Source organism: Chanos chanos, chromosome 5 (assembly GCF_902362185.1).
Source record: "Chanos chanos chromosome 5, fChaCha1.1, whole genome shotgun sequence".
In the NCBI taxonomy this organism is placed as follows: domain Eukaryota; kingdom Metazoa; phylum Chordata; class Actinopteri; order Gonorynchiformes; family Chanidae; genus Chanos; species Chanos chanos.
The window spans coordinates 22,483,764-22,503,763 of NC_044499.1; the positions used below are offsets into that span (position 1 = coordinate 22,483,764).

A 20,000-nucleotide genomic window follows, 5' to 3' on the forward strand; every position below is an offset into this window, starting at 1 on the left:
CACACAGAGTCACGCACACATACACGCACGTACGCACACGCACACAAACTATTCCCTCCTTTTTGATGGTAATGATCACATAGAGACTCACTGAGTCTGTAACTCTATTCATCAAAAGATGCCTATGATCATTTTGGCTTGCCCCAGATATGGCTTAGATATATGAGTTGCTCTCTCTGTTCACTCTCTCTCTCTCCCACACATACAAACGCGTGCGCACACACACATGAACACACACACACACACACACACAGAAACATTCTCATCCCTTTTTTCTGTGCTGTTCATATCTGTCTCTGAAGCAAGCTAAACCCTGATTTACACACTGAAGTGTTCCACACTTTACACAGTGGAACAATGTGCCGCAAGTGTTCAACACTCTTATAACAACGTGTCAGGCAGACCACAACAACAACAACAACAACAACAACAGCAACAACAACAGCAACAACAACAACAATCTGGGGGTTTTTCTCTCACCACACTCTTTCTTGGGTTCATCTGACCGGTCCTTACAGTCCCTCACGTCGTCACACACCTTGGCACTGTCGATACACTCGCCATTTCTGCACAGGAACTTCAGTGGGCCCTCACACTTAGTCGCTGAAGTACAAAGGAGAAGAGAGACAGAGAGGGAGAGAGAGAGAGAGAGACAGATAGAAATCATGTTAAATACATCAGAATACTTCAGAACTTAGTTCTCATAGCACGCAATGTCCTCACACTTAGGTCTAGTGAGATGGACGGGCAGTGAGAAGGACTACAACAATATCATTAATATAAGGACAGGGCGGGAGAAAAAAGCCCCTGAAAGCATTTGAACAAAACAGATACAGGGGTAGGAGAAGACAAGATCATTTGTTTTCAACAGTGAGAGAAATTTCACAACACAGCAGAGGCACTGTTCACACCAACTGACAATTTTCACCCAGCTGGTTCTTGGATAAGCTCCAGACAAGGTCAGAGTGTCCCTTGGGGAATAAATCATACACACACACACACACACACCGTTGACACAGCCAGCTTCGTCGCTCCTGTCAGGACAGTCGTAGGCTTTGTTGCATTGTTTGGTGCCGTGGATACAAGAACCATCACCACACTGGAACTCATCTGGCCTGCAGGTGAGTAGAGCTGCAGAAAAAAAACAACAACATATGAATAATGAAAAGTGACAAAAAGACACATCAACTCAAAAGGCATAGTCAAAATCAAGTGCTTTGGATATGTTGCTGGTGGAGAATATCAAAGGAAAAAAGCCAATGAAGTAATGGAATTAAGAATTTCAGTTCTCTATGCTTCATGTTCATGTTTGTAATTTAGCTTTAGTAATACAAAAAAACACTCAAAATGCCATTGTGGGATGTCACACACTCACACACTCAAACACACACACACACACACACACACACAAACATATCACAATCCTTACCACACCCACAGCTAAGAAGAAAACACACTTTACACCTTAACATGTGATAAAAGAATTTCTGTGTTGTGTCCCAAAAGACAGAGAGCCCTCAGATGGTCACACTCATGCATTTAGTTCTCTCAGCCATCCCACCCTCCTCCCACCCTCCTCCACCCTCCACCCTTCACCCTCCTCCCTCCACCCTCACTTCCAGCTCCTTCCTTTGCCTCTCCAGGCAGTGAGTGCAGATACAGCTAGAGCCCTCGTAATCTCACTCACTGATATCTGTGTCCGATACGACACCAGCTTCTCTTATGAAACTCCAGCACAGGCCAAAATACCATTGCTGCTCTTTGAAGAGATTTTCATCCGGCTGCAGAAGCAATCCTCGCTACCTACCGTCTGATTACGGCTACCCGCTGTACACAGAGGCAGCGTTGGCTTTGACCCTGACACAAATTTTTTAGATTACAGTTTTGAGGGGGTTTCCCCCCCCCCCCAAGATTTGCGATTGATGTTGTTAAAAGTTCGTCTCAGCATCGTACTGGTTGCTATCCTTGCGTTTCAATGTCTTTGATCGATTAGTTTTCATACAGATCTGCAGCTGCACGTGGCCTACTATGGTTCGTAGTAGCGTTCGGAGCGGTTCGCTTGAGCCTCTAGAACTGGCGTTGCTATTGTTCTACACATCAAAGCGAGTGTATGTAGCTCTATCAGAGGACTCGTCACGGTACTGCAGCAGCGGATTGGCGGGGGCTATATCAAGGCGTTTGGCAGTATTAGATGTCTAGAACGCCCTGGAATTCACATTAAATAATGCTGACTGGGTCGTTTGTATGAAATGTGATTTAAGTGGTCGTGGAGAGGAGGAGCTGCACTGCCTGGGGGTCTACTGTCGAACTCAGCTTCCGCCCCACGTCCTTTCCTCAAGGACAGCGGTTGCCTAGCAACCTCTGAGTGGACACATAAACACACATGCACGCACGCACGCACACACACGCACACACACACACACACAAGAGGGAGAGCTTTGCCAATTGCTTTAGGCTGTGCAGATCAGCAGAGCAGTTTGCTTTCAAAAGTAATTCTGACACTGTGTCTGTACTTGCCTCCCGCGTGGGGTGACAAGGCCCAACACAGTTTTAGAGTATAGTCTTACCACTTCCTATATTGTATAGACGTAAAGGGAAATTTAGGGGTTATCTTTACCACAGCAGCCACTTTTTCATCCTTTTCAATGTCACTTAAAGCTTTTACAGATGGTAAACAGGGATTTGCATGGGGAGACAGTGCGTTCATCATAATTAAAATCAGAACCTTGCGGGCTGTCTCTTCCATCTTCATAGCCTCCTGTTGATTTATTTATGTATTTTGGCATGCGCTCGTGGAAATTGTTTACTAAAATCCGTCTGCTCGCAGACGACAATCAAAGACAGCAAACACCTACCAGTCAGCACGCACGATCTGTTACATAGCTGGAATTCCAATTACGTGATTAAACGCTTACATGTCCTCTGATCGAATTCACATGTGTTGAATGTAAATTTCTAATCGTCAGGTTCAGTGAAAAACCTAATCGATAGCAGACGCTTTCGGGGTTACAGAGGAGGAAATCCACAAAGCTGAGACGATGCTCTGATGACACGCACCAACTTAACGCCATATTCACCGCTAAGATTAGAGCAGAAACTTTAAGGCAACTGTATTTTAAAAATTACCCACAGGTAGAGAGAGAGAGACCCCTGAAAAAAGACATAAAAAAAGAGAGATCTAGTTCAGTCAATTCACTGAGGCCCTTTTGATTTGATCTCTCTGCTCTAGACGTCATCTTTTCTCCCTGTTTCGTGCATGAAACTCCAGTATAAACATATTCCTGCCGGTGGCTCCAAATTAGGCAGTGATCCTCAATAATTTCAGCATCATAATCAGATTAAATTACAGCTTTAATGCAATAGTAAATGAAGCACACATACTGAGGGAATGCTACTGGCCTGTGATTATGATCCTTTGCTATGCGGAGCAGATAATGAATGTCGAAAACTCAGCTATCAAGAAATGCGTTAACCATCCGCAAAAGTAGTAGCCTTCATTCTTTTTGGTGTCTTTGCAGGAGGAACTGCAGTTCCCCGGCCACCGTTGTGCTGGGAAAGGCTATATTATTATCGGTTTCGTATTCAGGGATGTTTGCTTTGTGCGCAGCATAATGGAGATTTGAAGTGGTTCGGGAGGTTAAGACTGGCCAGGCGCAGAGAGAGAAAGCTCTTCACAAAGGGAGAGCACTGTCAGGAAAACACCGTCAAACACAACTGCTGCGCAGCAGGTAAAAAAGGGGCAGGGAGACATCACACACAGTGTAAGTATGCCAACGAACATTACACCACACACACACACACACACACACAATACGACTCCAACACAAAGGTTTACACACACACACCTTCACTCACACATGCACAGTGTAAGTATGCCAACTAACCTAACACCACACACACACACACAAACACACACACACAATACGACTCCAACACAAAGTTTTACACACACACACACACACACACACTTTCACTCACATATGCACAGTGTAAGTATGACAACTAACCTAACACCACGCACACTCATACACACACTTGTGAGGACTGTCACCTTTCGCATGGATGATGAGGTAAAATGATGCTGTGGGGCTTAATTAGGATTTAAAATAATGAGACCGGAAGGTGCTTCCACATGTGTTCAGACAGTCAGAGTTTGACCCATAACTACCCTTTACACTCTCTCTCTCTCTCTCTCCCTCTCTTTCTCTCTCCCTCTCTCTCTCTCACAAATACATGCACACACACACACACTCACACACACATATACTACACACAGTCATGCTTGTGAGTACTCTCACCTTTCCCATGGATGACTAGTTAAGAACATTGCCTAAGGGATTAGTTATGACTTATGATAATGGGACTAAAAGCAGCTTCCACATGTGGTCAGAAAGTCAGACTGTGACCCATAGCAAGTCAGACAGTGAACTGCCACATGACAGATGTAGACCCAGTCTTTAACAGCCCAAACTCCCACATTGCTTGGTGCTCATAAAAGAAGACTATATCTCTGAGCGTTCTCTGAAGCTGCACACTGCACCTCACGCTCATTTCATTTTAAGCAATTTGCTGACACACTGTTGAATGGAATTGCCTGATTTTCTGACAGCTCCTTTCAAAAGGAGCTCGTCAAAGTGACACGTCTAGATGTGAGAAATGCCCCTCCCACCAAATAGCACAGCTTATAAAAAGAACATGAGCGACAGCTGCGTCATCCACTCACGGCAGTCGGCCTCGTCGGACTTGTCTTTGCAGTCTGGGTCTCCGTCGCATTTCCAGGTGAGTCGCACACACTCCCCGCTGTTGCAGCGGAACTCTCCGACGCTGCACTGTAGCCTGCGGGCAGGGGGCGGGGCAGGACGGCTGCCCCCGCTCCCGCAGCGTTCCGGCCACTCGTCGGAGCCATCTGAACAGTCAGGGTCTCCGTCGCAGCTCCACGGCTGTGGTACGCACTCAGAGCTGTTACAGCGGAACTCGTGAGGGCCGCAGGTGGGCGGAGAGCACTTTTCTTCATCACTGGCATCACCACAGTCATCGTCACCGTCGCAAACATAGACTGGAGCTAGGCACTTATGGTTACGGCACTGAAACTCACCCGCTGGACACGCCCGGGCATCTGATAAAGAGAGAGAGAGAGAGGAGAGGAGAGGAGAGGAGAGGAGAGGAGAGGAGAGGAGAGGAGAGGAGAGGAGAGGAGAGGAAAGGAGAGGAGAGGCAAGGAGAGGAGAGGAGAGGAGAAGCAAAAAGGAGAAAACATTTAAACTGAGAAAACCCTATGAGACAAAGGCTTAGGTAAATCTCTTTTGTCTCTCCAGCCCCGGCAAACAGCCTCATCATTTGGCATTGTCTCTGACCTGAGAGAGAGAAAAAAAGAGAGACAGAGATGACCTAACATTCTTTCACTTCATCTCAGTTAATCTGGGTTTGACCGCTTTAGATAAATTCTAGGGATAAGTGAAACTCAGTGAAATACCCCAAAACACTGTAGATTTACCATAAATATCATGCATGCAAACCGGTAATACACATCCAACCCACTTTTAGTCCTGTCTCTGGACATTGAAATGAATTAGACTTAATGTACAAATTAACTTGAACTCGGAAAGAGAACTAGAGTCCTAATTATCTTATTTACTTCTCACGTTACACATTTTGGCAAACACAAAAGAAAACACGGGATAGTCAAAAAGATGTTTTTAGCTTGAGTCAAAAGAGAAACAAGATTTGATCACAACTCGTACCAATTAAGCTGCAACATAGAGAAAACAGGCCTGTTTACACCTATAGGCAGAGGCTTCTACAGTTGCCCAGCATGTGTGTTCACTTTAAAGACTGCAGTCCTGAGAGTATATTTTAATTTTCTCCCTTGAGGAAATGCAGTCATCTTATCAGCACGTAATGGAACAGCAAACTGACATATTACTCACAGGCAGCCCACATACATTCTAGCATCAGACATTAAACACACATTAAGAACCTACACACCACCTCAGCGCTCGTGTAACCTGCAAACACCACTGCCCTATTCAGAACTGTCAGTCTGGCACAAAGATACGGATCAGGCTGACTGGAGACAGAGAGGAGAGGATGAGAGAAAGAGAGAGAGAGACAGAGAGAGAGAGAGAGAGGGAGAAAAGGGAGCAGGCTGCCTGGAAATCAGTATCTGCAGATAAACCCCTGGTATTTTTACATCAGGATTTCTATCAAATGAAGAAAAACTCCGCAAGACAGGACAATATAGACGATACAGAGGCTGAACTGATGAAACTGATCAGAGACACGGGCACAAAGACAACAAGATTTTAATGGAATCTGCTGATAGTGTTGGTTACAGAGAGAGGCAGGATGTGTATTTTGTGTGTGCGTGTGTGTGTTTGACAGAGAGAGGGAGAATGGTAGAAAAACAGGGAGTAGGTGGTGCAGGTGAAAAAAGGTTTAACAGACGAGTCTGTGCAGTACAGTCCATTTTACATGACAGAGGGAAACATAAAAACAGTCTGAATGGATCAAATGTTTTACCTCATTGTCAAACGTCCCACACAGTCATGCAAGACAGTGCCTCTCAGAGATGCCTCTGACTCACAGCTCTTTGAGTACCATTACAAACCCTTAACGCTGCAAGGTAACACTTCCATTACATTCATGCACAAAGAGACTGAATCACTAATATGTCTGGCCTGTCTCCTCTTCTGGTTTTTTTTTTTTGGTTTGTTTGTTTGATTGTTTGTTTTATTTTTTTGGCCTTGGCAAAGAAACTATGCTGTGCAGTGAATATGTAAAATCAATGATCACAACTCTTGTTATGGATTTTACAAATGCAAAGAAAAAAACAAATGTTGACATGTAATGTAACACTGTTTGCTGTGTCTCTGAATCACTTATGTGGCCAGAGGAAGTGACTCATATGGTTCTATATATTTACTCTGAGGCTCCCGTTTTATCAACTCATACACGACACAATGGCATGCATCTCTGATGACATCGTGGGGTGACCTTTGACGAAATCCGCACGCTGCTTCTGAGAGTCTATTAACCAAAATGTTACACTGAGATCAAGGACGCAGAAATCAACCATGTTTTGGTAGAGTAGAGTCGTCCAGCGCAAAGTACAACACAATTACAGGTAATAAAAGATTTACCTGGCAAATTCAGTATTACTGCATTCATGACAAGCGGCTAATTAGTTGAACTATGTCGCCCAACACGCGGCACGAGATGTGTGTTTTAGGCTCCGGGGGTAATTTCAACCCTTTGATTGCGTGCCATACTCGCTATCGGAGACAAGGCGGTTCTTCCTCTTATCGCTCTTCACTCGATGAAAATTGAGCCCGACAGGAGTGCGTCGCGGATTCAGAGGAAATCAGTCACGTAGCTGAGCAGCGACAGGGAGATACTCCTAAGGTTTGAACGTCACACTGTAAGTGGCTATGCATGTTTCTGCTCTGGATCGTTTGCTGGGCTAGTGAACATCCTGAGAGCAATGGCATCAGTTCGAATGAGAATTACAAAAAAAAAAAAGGCCTGAGGCTTCAGATTAGCCTAGATTAAGAATAGATTAGCACGTGTGAGAGTAGGCAATTAGTATCTCCCTGCATTATCTGAAATCTCTCTCAGCATACATGTATTATAGATCAGCCAAAATAATACTCATCTATGTCACATTTGGACTAGGAAAGATCTTGATTTAGATTTAAGGAAGACCGTTAAAAAACGCTCAAATACTCAGCCAAAGGCTTTTGATTTTCCATATCTCACATCTCTAAAATTGCACTGCCTATATGCTCGTGACTAACACATTGACGTTGCAATATCTTAAAACAAATTAGGTATTTAGTTCCATTTTAAACATTTCAATTAACACTAATTCACTCATCAAAGCTCAGAGAAATATCAATGAGCGTGTTTACTACATCGGATCTGGAGCCACCAGGAAAAGAAGAACGTTTTGGAATAGTTAAACCCCAAAGCTTCAAGGACACGCCCAGCTCGGAAAATTCCTTGAAGTTTTGGAATGAGGTGAGTGGTAGGGGATGAGAGAGGGAGTGAGCCCAGTGTGACCCCGTTCCTCAGTTACCATCCAGTCTGTGATGAGAGGAGCTGAAATGGGTTGGGAAAATGTTGTTAGCTGTGTCCACCCCTGCAGGGAGAGAAGTATGGCCACCCAGTCCACTTGCATTATCCTCCAAGAGCAGTGGGCTAATCTGTTGAGTGGAGCACCAAGGAAACACTGTCTGCTAGCAAGGGCACGGTTATAAGTGTGCAGGCATGGTGGTGTTTAGTCGGGAGGAGGAGAAGAGTTGAGTGTTTCTTGCACACACACAAACAAACACACATGTACGCACACTTACACAGGGAGAGAGAGAGAGAGAGAGAGAGAGGGAGAGAGAGAAGAAACTTCGCTTCAACGGTGACTGAAACACGTTAACCTTTTCCAATGAAGCCAACTCAATATCTGACCTTTACTCCAAAGTGTGAATTCCAAAATTCTGAGAGAGAAAAATTCAATACCAGTGCGGAAAAATAACATTTCTTGAGCTCAATTTCGTCGATAGTTTAACTTCTCTGCCTTTTTTTCCCGTGACCATCGACAGATCTGACGGCTGAGCCTCCTGCGACACCTTTGCATTTTCACCTTCAGTATTCATGAAACACTTCATAAAAAGCCTCAGGCTTTGCTATGCAAACTTCTAAAACTTCCAGTCCTCTGTCTGTGGATATAGAGGAACCTGCTATTTGGCTGTGTGTGTAAGTATGTGTCTGTTGAATGGTCACAGCCATCCATGTATGTACATGTGTAAACAGTGAGGCAGGAGGTGGGATTAATAACGCTGTATGTTGATTGGCCCAGGAGAGACCAGGCTGTGAGTAGAGGACTGTGTGTGACTGTGCGCACCTCTGATGAACCATTCAGGCGTCTACAAGAGCTCCTTAATGCTGATCAGGTGCTCCAGAGAGAGTAATGAATATTTCAACACGCAGACAACTCAATTAACCACAACTCCAAAAGCAGAGTTATCTTTAAATAGGCTCATTTGGCTCAGAGTAAGTCAGAGACTGCGTGTGTGTGATTTTGCTGTAGTGGGTATTTTATGGAGGATGTGTATGGGTGAAACAGTGCTGCACCGTACTGCACTGATATGGACTAATATGTATGTAATTGAGTGTGTGTGTATGTCAGTGTGTGTGCGGTTACTACAAGTCGTATGATAGTCCATCTGACCGTGTACTGACTCTCTGCTCATAGCTCAGCAGTAAACAGGACTTTTCACTGATGACAGCTCAGATTCACCTGAGAACCGATTCACGGTGAGGACCAGATCTGACTTTATACGATGAATCCATTACCCAAAATTGAGTTTAATCTTTGGGGCAGAAGACAGAAAGGCAAAAGAGCATTTGGGAGCAAACTGGTGGATGTGAATCCAACTCAGCATTGAAACAAGGTGGAGAATTTAATCAGATACTTACAACAGAGTCAAATGAAAACTCATTATAAGTGCATCTGAGAGGTGAGGCTTCTTTTTCTTTTTTTTTCTTTTCTTTTTTTTGAATCAGGACATTGTTCTTGCAGATTAAATTTATGAGGTTAAAGATAATTAGACCTTTATACCATCCTAGTGCAATGGCACAGGGAGACAGGAAATCAATTAGCATCAGGAATCAGGTGAACTATCTCTGGGCGCCCATGGTCCTCTGTCTGTCGGCTGGGAACAGCCGTGCAGGTAGAGATAGAGCGGTGAACGGGGGCCGGGAGAGAGACATGAGGCTGACAGTCCCGCGTGTGAGGGAGGAGGGAGTACAACACAGAAGGTTCACAACGCAGTGTGTAAGTGAAGTGAAGAGCTTGGGTCCCAGCCAAGAAAAAAAAAAAAGAGATCTTAACAAAAGCTAATCTCTGGATTTTTTTAAATTTTTTTTTTATAACAACCAATGAATGGAAATCTCCTTTATGAGGTCCTGAGTGAGACAACTGAGCTGACGGGCAGTTAGGCAGTTCAGTAAATGAGGTGTGATGTATGGTTTTTTTGTCATTTTCCCCGCTCCAAACTGGGACGCTCATTCTTTTTCACACATGGGTCCGTTGTAACAGTACTATAACAATTTTCCCAAAATACACAGACTTACCACGTTATAGACAGAGGTTCATGCTTTCCAGACTGTGTGTAATCCGGTTGATAACGTTCTTATTTACTCTCAGAGGAGGCAGGATGAGGCAGCATCTTTCACTACTGTTCTTAATGGACTCCAAAACCAAAACTACAACTAATAGGAAATATCAGTCTACTGAAATAACACATGAGAAAAACACTGACAATGATTTCACAGTGAGGAGGAGAGAATCATCTTGGACTTATATAAGTATTTCCTTACAGTCTGCTTTTGGCCTGTGTGACTGTACTGCTCTCAATATCCTTTCAGTTATGTTTCATTCATTTAATGCATTCTTTTTTTTTTGCACTGGGCGGCAATTAAAAGAGAAAAAATTGTAACCGTATGATTTTTCCCACTGTCTCATTATGGAGGCAATTATTCTTGGCGCGCTTTTCCTGTGTCAGCTCGAGAGCTTAACATAATACCATACCATAATGCCATACCATAATACAATACCATAATACAATACCATAATTTTAAGTATCCAGAATTCAAAATCAAGAAATATTCCTCCAAAGCTTAGAATGTCTTTTTTTTGTGTGTGTTCTTTGTGTGTGTGAGCTGATTTTTTTCCTTTTTCGTCCCCCCCAAGGAAAAAAAAAGATATTTCGGAACACCTTATGAATATGTTGCTATTAGAAATCTTCAAGTCAACATATGACACCCCCTGTCGGGCTGTCGCCACAATCAGTTCCCCCAGCATGGGAGGCAAGGGGAGGGGGGGAGGGGGGGGGGGGGGAGGGGGGGGGGGGGGGGGGGGGGGGGGGCAGGAGACAGAGAAAGACTGAGAGGTACCAATTTCGCATGCTTTCTCGTAAGTAGGGCAGCGCCGAATCACAGCTGGGGGTCCATGAAGACAACTGATTGGAACAGAGTGTCACTGCAATTCTTGACAGACAGGCCGCTAGGACCGCCCACCTCAGGGGAAAAGGCTTATTATTGGATGAGAGTGCATTACAGTCACCGCCCCCCTGTCATTAACAGCCAATGGCAACTTGTGTGCAACTGATGAGCAACCTTGAACAGCACTCTCAAGGTCATTAAGCTGGTAGTTATTGCATTTGAATTCAAGAGTCTTACTCAATCACATTAAAGTGTGTCACTCATGAAAGGACGGGATAATAACACCAATGCATTATACAGTGTTTTATGACTGATGCAATGATTGGTATTCAGAAAACCCTGTCAGTGAAGGGACAAAGCTACACTGCTGGGAGAGAGTGTCTGAAAACCTCAAAATTGGAGTCTGCTCAATTGCATAAACATCCAGTATAAAACGAAGACACTGAGTTCTAATAAACACATACATATATGTGGGTTTTGAAAACAATTACAAACACTTAAAGATAGTTTGTATATTAAAACGTTGGTTTCGTGAATGACAAGTGTTTCCAGACATTGGTTGCTCCCCTGTGCTCTGCTTGTCCCGTTCTAGTTTTGTCTGTTTTAAAAAACTGACTCCAGATCAGGTCATTCTGGCTTAATGGTAACAGAGGCAAACAGCAGAGATGTTCCAGGAGAATTCACCCTGTGGCCTGTTTGCTTGACTGATGCTGGAAGAGCTTATATTCTCACCTGAGGCACAGTCTTCCTCATCTGCCCCGTTCTCACAGTCCTTCTCTCCATCACATCGCCATGACAACGACACACACTTTCCTCCGCAGTCAAACTTCTCTGGAGGGCACGTTTGTTTTACTGTAGGAGAATGTGAGATAGAGAGGGAGAGAATTTAGATTGAATTATAAAACAAACTTTCATCACGTCAAGTCACACTGCTTTTGGTACCACATTAGGGGATCATCAAAATTAAACAAAGCGTAAGCAAAAAGAAAAAAGAAAGAAAAAGAAAAAGAGGAAGAAAGAATTCTGATTCTGTAAATTCAAACAGTCTGCCCTCACATGGATTTTACAATTCATCTTAGCACCACAAGGCACGGTGTAGATTTCTTTTGCTGCTGTTCCAGGTGCTTATCATTTAACATTAAGCAACCACTGACTCTTCAAAGAGAACAGACACATTTTCAAATGCCTTAGAGGATTATTGAAACTGACTGAATATGCTACATTCCCAAAACATCACAGTGCAACAGCACACAGTTAACGTTATAAACACTTCCTAACACTCTTTTTTTTTTTTTGTTTCTTAAAAATGTTATCTCTTTCCCTTACAATGAAGGCACTGATGTTAAGTTTCATATTAGTGTTTTCCCGAGCAACCCCTGGTGAGGAGGAGGATGGGCAATAGATCAAACGCATTATAGAAGCCCAGCAGTGGATCTCTTAGAGCACTCCTTCTCCTTCTCCTTCTCTCTCTCCCTCTCTGTCTCTCTCCCAGGTCTGTGCAGACTGCTCCATTTGGCACGATGAAGACTACACTCTCTGTTTATGTATGTATCAAACACTCTGCCATCAATAATGCATCTCTGACTACAGCGCCCTGGAAACCAGCCTGAGTATCAATGAGCCTACTGAGAATAAATATTAAAAATAAATAAAAAATAGAGACACAGTTTTAGCTGATGGCTCTGACCTGGTCAAATAGACCTCTCTGCTCTACTGTGTTGTGCCAATGTTTCATTCATCTAAAACTGTCCCAGGAGAAACACAGCTCACTGACTTCATGACCGCAGCTCTTTAAGCTTATTCTTAACGCTCGAATTTTGGCTCTTGGTGAATTATTTTTGGATTTTTTTTTCTTTTATGGCTGACAATGAAACCTCTTGGTTCCACACTTTCCACCAACCAGTGAATCAATAGGTGAATAACAACCAGTGAATGAATCAACTGAGGCTTTTTATTGGTGTGCAGGTTTGAGTAAATCTGCTCTGCTGAGCACCCTTGACAAACGTTCGTCATTGCATTTGGTGAAATGCAGAGACTGTACTATAAAGTGAACATGCAGAGCAGAGGGTTTTTTTTTCTGTGTGCAGCACTAAAGGTGAAGGATTTGCAATGCACAAAATATGACACACCACCTCACAAGGACATTTCTGATTCACTGCTGTTCCTTTAGAGGAAATGCTTACAGAAATTGTTGTATTTATTGAAATCCTCCTAAACTAGAGCAGGAGGGAGAGCCAAGTTTCAATGAAGAAAGATCACAAAGCTCTTATACCCTTAAGTTAGATATCACTGTGACTAAAAAAACCACAGAAAAACATTACAAAGGCTGCAGTGGTAGACAAAGGAAGTTTCAGAGAGGCAAAGAGAGAGAGAGAAAGATTCTATGAGATAAACAACCTGAAAGAGAAAGAGCAAAAGAAAGACAAAGAGAGAAAGAAAAAGTCTGTCCAATGACCTTTCCAGTTGGTATCCAGAGTGATATCAAAGGTAGTCCCACAGTCAGCAGGGTGTCTGCAGTGAGAGTAAAGAGGAAGGTCGAGGTGAAGCTGGGGGGGGGGGAGGGGGGGGGGGTGAGACTGTGGTAACAGTCCACTCCTTCAGTGGCTGATGACTATTTGATGAAGCACAAGCTTAATTCCACTTCACTCCGCACCAGGGGAGTCAAATATCACAGTGAGACAGAGTGTCTCCAAACGCATTAAAGATCGATTCACCCACTTCATTTAACACATCCAGGTGGCGTGAGAGGCTCTGCTGGTGAGGGAAGTGTAAGATGGTTTTGACGTTCTGTTCGAGTCTGTGCAAGAATCCTAGGGCTAAGCAATATGCACACTGTAAGAACAGGGATATTACGCACTGCTGTAATAACCTAAGTTTTGATTACTTCACACTCTTAAATCAACTAAAGTTGATGTTTATTGACAACATGCATTCCACTGCATTGAAGTCATACACAGATAGGCAATATGACACCAGCTGTGACATACAGCTGTGGTCTGTTCAATTACTTCAACTCAGTGAGACTGCAAATCATTTGTATTATAAAGGAATATGTACAAGTTATGCTAAAACAAATGAATGGCCACGCTGATTAAAAAGAGACACAGACTCACTCACTCACACATGCATGTACAAATGTTCAAAAATCACGTCAAAAACATTCAGAGAATGTACAGAGAACGCTCCGAGAGAAGATTATAGTAACGACACTCTTACTGGGTCTGTGATTCCCTCTTCAGCTAAGGGTCTTACACTTAATTCAAAATCCCTCTCAACAGAAAGACATATAATCGTTAAGCACTGATAATCCTCTGTGAACATGGGGAATCTCAAATACATGGAAAAAAAAGAGCAACCTCACAATACAGTGAGCAGTCTGTCAGACATACTGTGTAACTTATGGCAGACAATTATAGAAACTGGTATGAAATATGGCTTTGCCGTATTTGGACCGTTGGAAGACGCCAGTGTTCTGTGCTTCCAGGCAGTGGGTCATTTAATCTTCCCTGTGAGGCAAGGTTTGATTAGCTGTCGTTTGAAGCCCCTTTTCAAAGCTTTCTCATAGGCACGACTGGATAACTTGCGGTACGGTGGATCTCGGCCGGTACTTTGGTATTCTCCTGTACTCCTCAGCATTCTGAAACAGGCTGGGGATACGTCGCTGTTTGACAGCACTACGCTCATTCATTTTTCAGGAGTTTGGAGTAAAACTACTCGCTCACACTCATGGCAGAAGTTTTTCCACTGATGTGAGAACTCAAGGCTACTCCAGCATGAAATTGTAAAAGCAGGCAGAATACTGCCCAGGGACATCTGTGTGTGTGTGTGTGTGTATGTGTGTGTGTGTGTGTGTGTGTGGCTTCATGGGAACTGGAGCGTGTTGTATATTCTACATTCATTAGGAGATGAATGTACAGCTCCCACAGTGACAACAGTGGATAACACATGCCACTGCTACACAGGAGTGCGAGTACATCATCACAGCAACCACGGTGCTCTGAGCCATTTTTTCACTAATAACACAAAGAGAAAAGAAAAGAAAAGAAAAGAAAAGAAAAGAAAAGAAAAGAAAAACAAAACAAACTCTGCAGTTCTGCGGCCAGTACAAATAGATCACGTTACCTGTATCAAGCATCTATTAGGTACGGATTTACTGTTGTGAAGATGTTAAATTTCCTAAACAGGTCGGCTTAATCTGTTTCACTAACTCAGAGGGTCCTATCTCCATGACAACCCGGTTATGTTCTACCCCACTGTGACATCATGACAGAATGAATGACACTGCACCAATGCATTCTAACCATTCTTTGCTTTAATCTGAAGAGAATCAAACCAACCAGGAAGAGGCACTGAACGAACACGCGATTCTTATTGGCTGTGTAAGATCTTCTGACTTAAACTACTAAATCAAACCTCCTGTCTGGTGCTGCCTCACTCCTCTGATAACACATAACTGTCTGATCCCCCATTCTGGGCCTGCATAGCCCATATGGTTGCGTGACTGCTCAGAAGACAAATGAAACTGACAGGAATACTGATGGGTAATTTTTCTAACTGAAGACGGGCTGTTAGGCTTTTTGGCCACGATGTGAGTCTGGGTGATGGTATAACTTGCTTGGGTTGTCAAGGTTAATCTTTGCTTTATCTCCACAGACAGCGCGTTCCAGTGAAAAATCCTCTGGTTGCCAGGATTTTGGGTGCCGAGAGCATCTGTCTCCAAAAAAGCTTGTATGGAAATACTCTGTTTGCTTGCAGAACATTTAAACAAGCACAAGCCTAAAAACATTAGCAGCAGGACTGCTTTTAGTGCAAGGTTTAGGTAGTAGTTACAAGCTTTTGTATCAACTAAGCTTTTAACAAACATCGTCCTACAATGGCCTCTTAAAATAAGCACACTGAGAGAGATTGAGAGCTTTATGTTCAGGTTTGATTGGAGGAGTTTCTTTTAGTGTTGTTATCTTGTTGTCGTTGTTGTTGTTGTTATTTTGGATGAACAGCATGGCTGAATACCACATTCCCAGATGATTCACTCCATTTAAATGCATAAGGGCATTCTTTTGTTTGAAATTTCAATTTCAACTGAAGATGCAGCTTGAAGATAACGAAAACCCCATTAGCACACAAATATATGTTTCTCTCCAAATGAACACACACACGCACACACACACTCATGCAGCACAGATCCATTTTAAAGGTATATAAAGTTACTGACAGAATGCATCCTTTTTTCTGTATTAAAATACATCTATCTGAAGGGTATTCAGATGAGGTCTGTGTAGTTTTCGTGGCTTTGTGACAATGGCTCACCACGCGAGTACATGCACAATACCAACAGTGGCCGTCCCTGGAAACAGCTTCATTTTGGAGCTAGACCGTTCTGGGCTGAAAGTTCCACTTGAGCCAGTGTGGGATTTCGAAATGTGAACCACTGGAAGTGAATCTGGAACGCCACAGCTGCAGTCGAACGCACAGCTGAACTGTGACATGCTGTAGCCATGGAAACAGGAGTATTTGTTTTCTATGCCATGTCAGTGAACAATACTATAGGCTGCCTGTTCACTCCACAGTCTATCATCATTTTAGTCTGTTATTTTTTTACTTGTTGACATTACAAACATTAACAAATTAGTGGAGGGTTTTTTTTGTTTGTTGTTTTTTTTAATCAGTTGTATCTAGAGTAGAACCTGTCTGCCTATATCTCTACCTACCCAATCATTCCATCTCAATGCTGGTGGGTCTCTCCCATGGCCACAGGGTTCTACATGCATGCTCTCATATGAATGAGGTTAGACGCATCTTTTTTTTTCTTCTTTTCTTTTTTTTTAACCTGCCAGCAAATCCTCAACCAACAATACAGGCTCAAGGAAGATGAATGTTTTACATGGATCTAATAAACAGCTCTGTAAGTCTAACAGGTGCTTAGGTGCTTAGCTTACCCGAGAGAAACGGGGAAAACATGCACTCTGCCACAAGCCTGGGATACGAAGGACATGAGTCCCAACGCTGGGTGGTGGTCTCTGCACTGTGAAATGATGTCTTAAATTCATATTCTCCTTTAGAGACACTGGAGGGATTTTATTTTAGCCCACGGGAATAAAAACCACACACGCCAGTACGATGTTCGAGTTCTTGCTGAAGCGGGGTCACATTTTCACGTTAGCACACTGCTTTCCTTTTCTTTAGTGCTTCACATGCTTTAATAACCAAGTTTAATACCAATCCATATCTTTTGAGCCATGTGGTCTCGGTTGTTGTCAGCTGACATAAAAAAGGTTTGATTCCTGGATGACGGGAGTGGAAGATTATTCTATCGATTTTTATTCTGGGATAACACGAACATGCTTGTGTTAGTGTACTCAGACAGCTACACTCATCCAGATCCCTACACATCAACTACATTGGGTTTTTGTTTTTTTTTTGTCACCAGAATTTTCACTGCTATATATGTGGTAATTATGCAGTGAATAAGTAGGACTGTCTAGTAGGGAGTCATTTGATACCTTCAGTCCAGACACCTCAGCTTACCACGTCACAGACTCTTTTGAACGGACACTGAGTCAGCCTGCAGTGATCGACTCAGGCAAGTAAAACCAGCTCAGTAGCACATTGTTTTTAAAGGGCCACAAAACAGACGATTAACAACAGTCTTCATTTTCACTCTTTTGTCATCACTCCTTTCGACAGCGCAGAAGAGACCCTGAAGATCTCTGGAGTTTTAATATCATATTGTTCTATTCACAGCTGTAAAAATTTATATGAACCAGATTTTCTGGTTTCCTCTGTCAGCTTTGAAATAAAACACAGCCTCATTCATCTTTAATTATATTCCCTACATTCACACATGCACACGCACACACACACACACTCACTTGCACACACACACACTCGCTCACACACACACACACACACACACACACACACACACACACACACACACACACAGAGTCAGTCAGTTTCTCATTGAACATTATGGAGGTGACTCTTTGAATTTGTTTGGGATAACTGTTGAATCATTCATAAGATGGTCTCTTTTACTGCAGCACAGTCCTCTATAATATACCATGACACAAAACTAACTCAGAGTAATAAACTTCAAGAGCATAACTTTCTTGCATTTTACAGTTTTTCTCAATTGTTTAGACACAATTCTTGGAACTATTCACCATTTTCTCAAATCTTCACACACAATTTTAAAAATGCACACCCAACAGTACAAACATCTAACTCCTGGCCCCAATTCAAACTTTGCCCTCAGAAAAACGCACAAGCTGTCAAAAACACAGATTACATGACTGTTTACTACACACTGGAGGGATTCATTCAAAACACTGCTACCAAAATGTTTAGAATAGGTTTTCAGATAAATAATTTGGAACTTTGTAAAATCACAGTTCTGACTATCCAGATGACCCTTTCAGGAACACCCTGGCGAGAGAAATTTAAAACTATTGTATATGGTGTTTGGGTCAAAAACCTGACCTTTGAAACGTCACACTGACAAAACATGCAAGGAAGAGTCCATGCACAGCAAAATACCCAATTTCCAAAAGCTTTATTTCCAAATGCAGCAAATGCACAAGTTACTCAGCATCAGTATCAGCCTCAGCATCAGCGTTCTCATCATCTCGTCTCAGGTCTGGGTCATGCCATAATATTTCATCGACATCACGCATTACATTTGCCCTTGCCAGAGCAGCCCAAAGGAAACTCACGTTATTCCAAACGACAACATATTGGGCTTGCTCTGGTTGCCCTGGCTCCCCTCCCCTCTGGCCAGAAACCTGTATGATGGCACGGTGACCAATGATGTTGCGCCCCCTTTTGCACCTTTTTGTTTGGTTGAACCCTGCCTTGTCAGTGGAGATGTACTCATGTGGGTCAGCCCTGGCATCCAGCTCAAAGATTTTCTACAGAAGTCAACTATTTATTGAGTAGTGTTGACGGTTATGGGAAACGTGTGTGTGTGTTTTTGGGAATGATGTAAGGGTACGGGTTTTTGTGCTAAAGGAACCAGTTTTTGTGTTTAAACAATCGAGAAAAACTGTAAAAGCCTAATAAACAGAGAAGAAAGCAAAATTATGGGAATGTCATTTTGCAGAACAGCAGGGGAAAAAACATTCATGTTCTGTCCAAAACTACTTAAGTCTTCTTTCAAAAAGATCTCTTCATTGACCCATTAAAATTACACCAGCTCCTTACGAAACGGCAAACACCATGCTTCCCTCATCTCCAGCTAAACAATAGTGTCTGCGAATTTGACAGATTGTGTGAGAGTGTAATTCCCTGTGTGTCGGAGATGAGTGCTGAGACCAGACAAAACACACTGACAAAAGACTTCGACGACGACGGGCATATATAAACGCGCCCCTGGGCAAAAGACGATAAACAGAAGCACCAGGTGGATAATTGACTGCAGTTTATACCAGAACAACAAATCAAGCTGGACTTGCTAACTGCAGGCTGAGAAGCAATCAGTGAGACGTAAGACAGACTTCTAAACTCTTGAATGAGTTACCAGGCCAGAGATACTACAGAAAGCACAGCCTGTTGTGTGTCCTCACGTGAAATCTGGTATCAGTAAAAGAGAGCAAGCAAATAAAAATAAATTAATAAATAAAACAAGTTGCATTTATCGTAGAGTAAAAATAAAAAACTAAAAAAGTTATTCAAATCTTCAGAATACATGTGGAGAAGCACCACAAAATGGTGCTAAACTGTAGAACTGAACACAAGTGTGCCATCGCCACGGAAGCCAAACTGAAGCAGCATACAGCCAATGGTGTGTAAGACAAAAGAGAGTGTATAACCAGAGCTTTGCTTACTGCAGGTGGAATCAGCCTCGTCCGATCCATCTGGGCACTCGGGCTCTCCGTCGCAGCGCCACCGTCCTGGCACACACTGCCCGTTCTGGCAGGCAAACTCCGTTGGGGCGCAGGTCTTCCTCGCTGTGTAGAGACAGACAGAAGACGAGTGAGAGCAGAGACAGAGACAGGGCGACGCTGGCC

The 20,000-nt window shown here is 43.1% G+C and overlaps 1 protein-coding gene across 1 annotated transcript in view; it reads right to left on the reverse strand.

The window, feature by feature from the left end:
• The window catches only part of LOC115812293 (low-density lipoprotein receptor-related protein 8-like), a 47,644-nt gene that overhangs the window by 13,907 nt on the left and 13,737 nt on the right, over positions 1–20,000 (reverse strand). The window contains exons 3-7 of the mRNA XM_030774777.1: positions 19,818–19,940; positions 11,728–11,847; positions 4,724–5,116; positions 1,009–1,131; positions 481–603 (exon numbers count right to left, since the gene is read on the reverse strand). Coding sequence (XP_030630637.1) covers positions 481–603; positions 1,009–1,131; positions 4,724–5,116; positions 11,728–11,847; positions 19,818–19,940 — 882 coding nt within the window. The remainder of the gene's footprint in view (positions 1–480; positions 604–1,008; positions 1,132–4,723; positions 5,117–11,727; positions 11,848–19,817; positions 19,941–20,000) is intronic.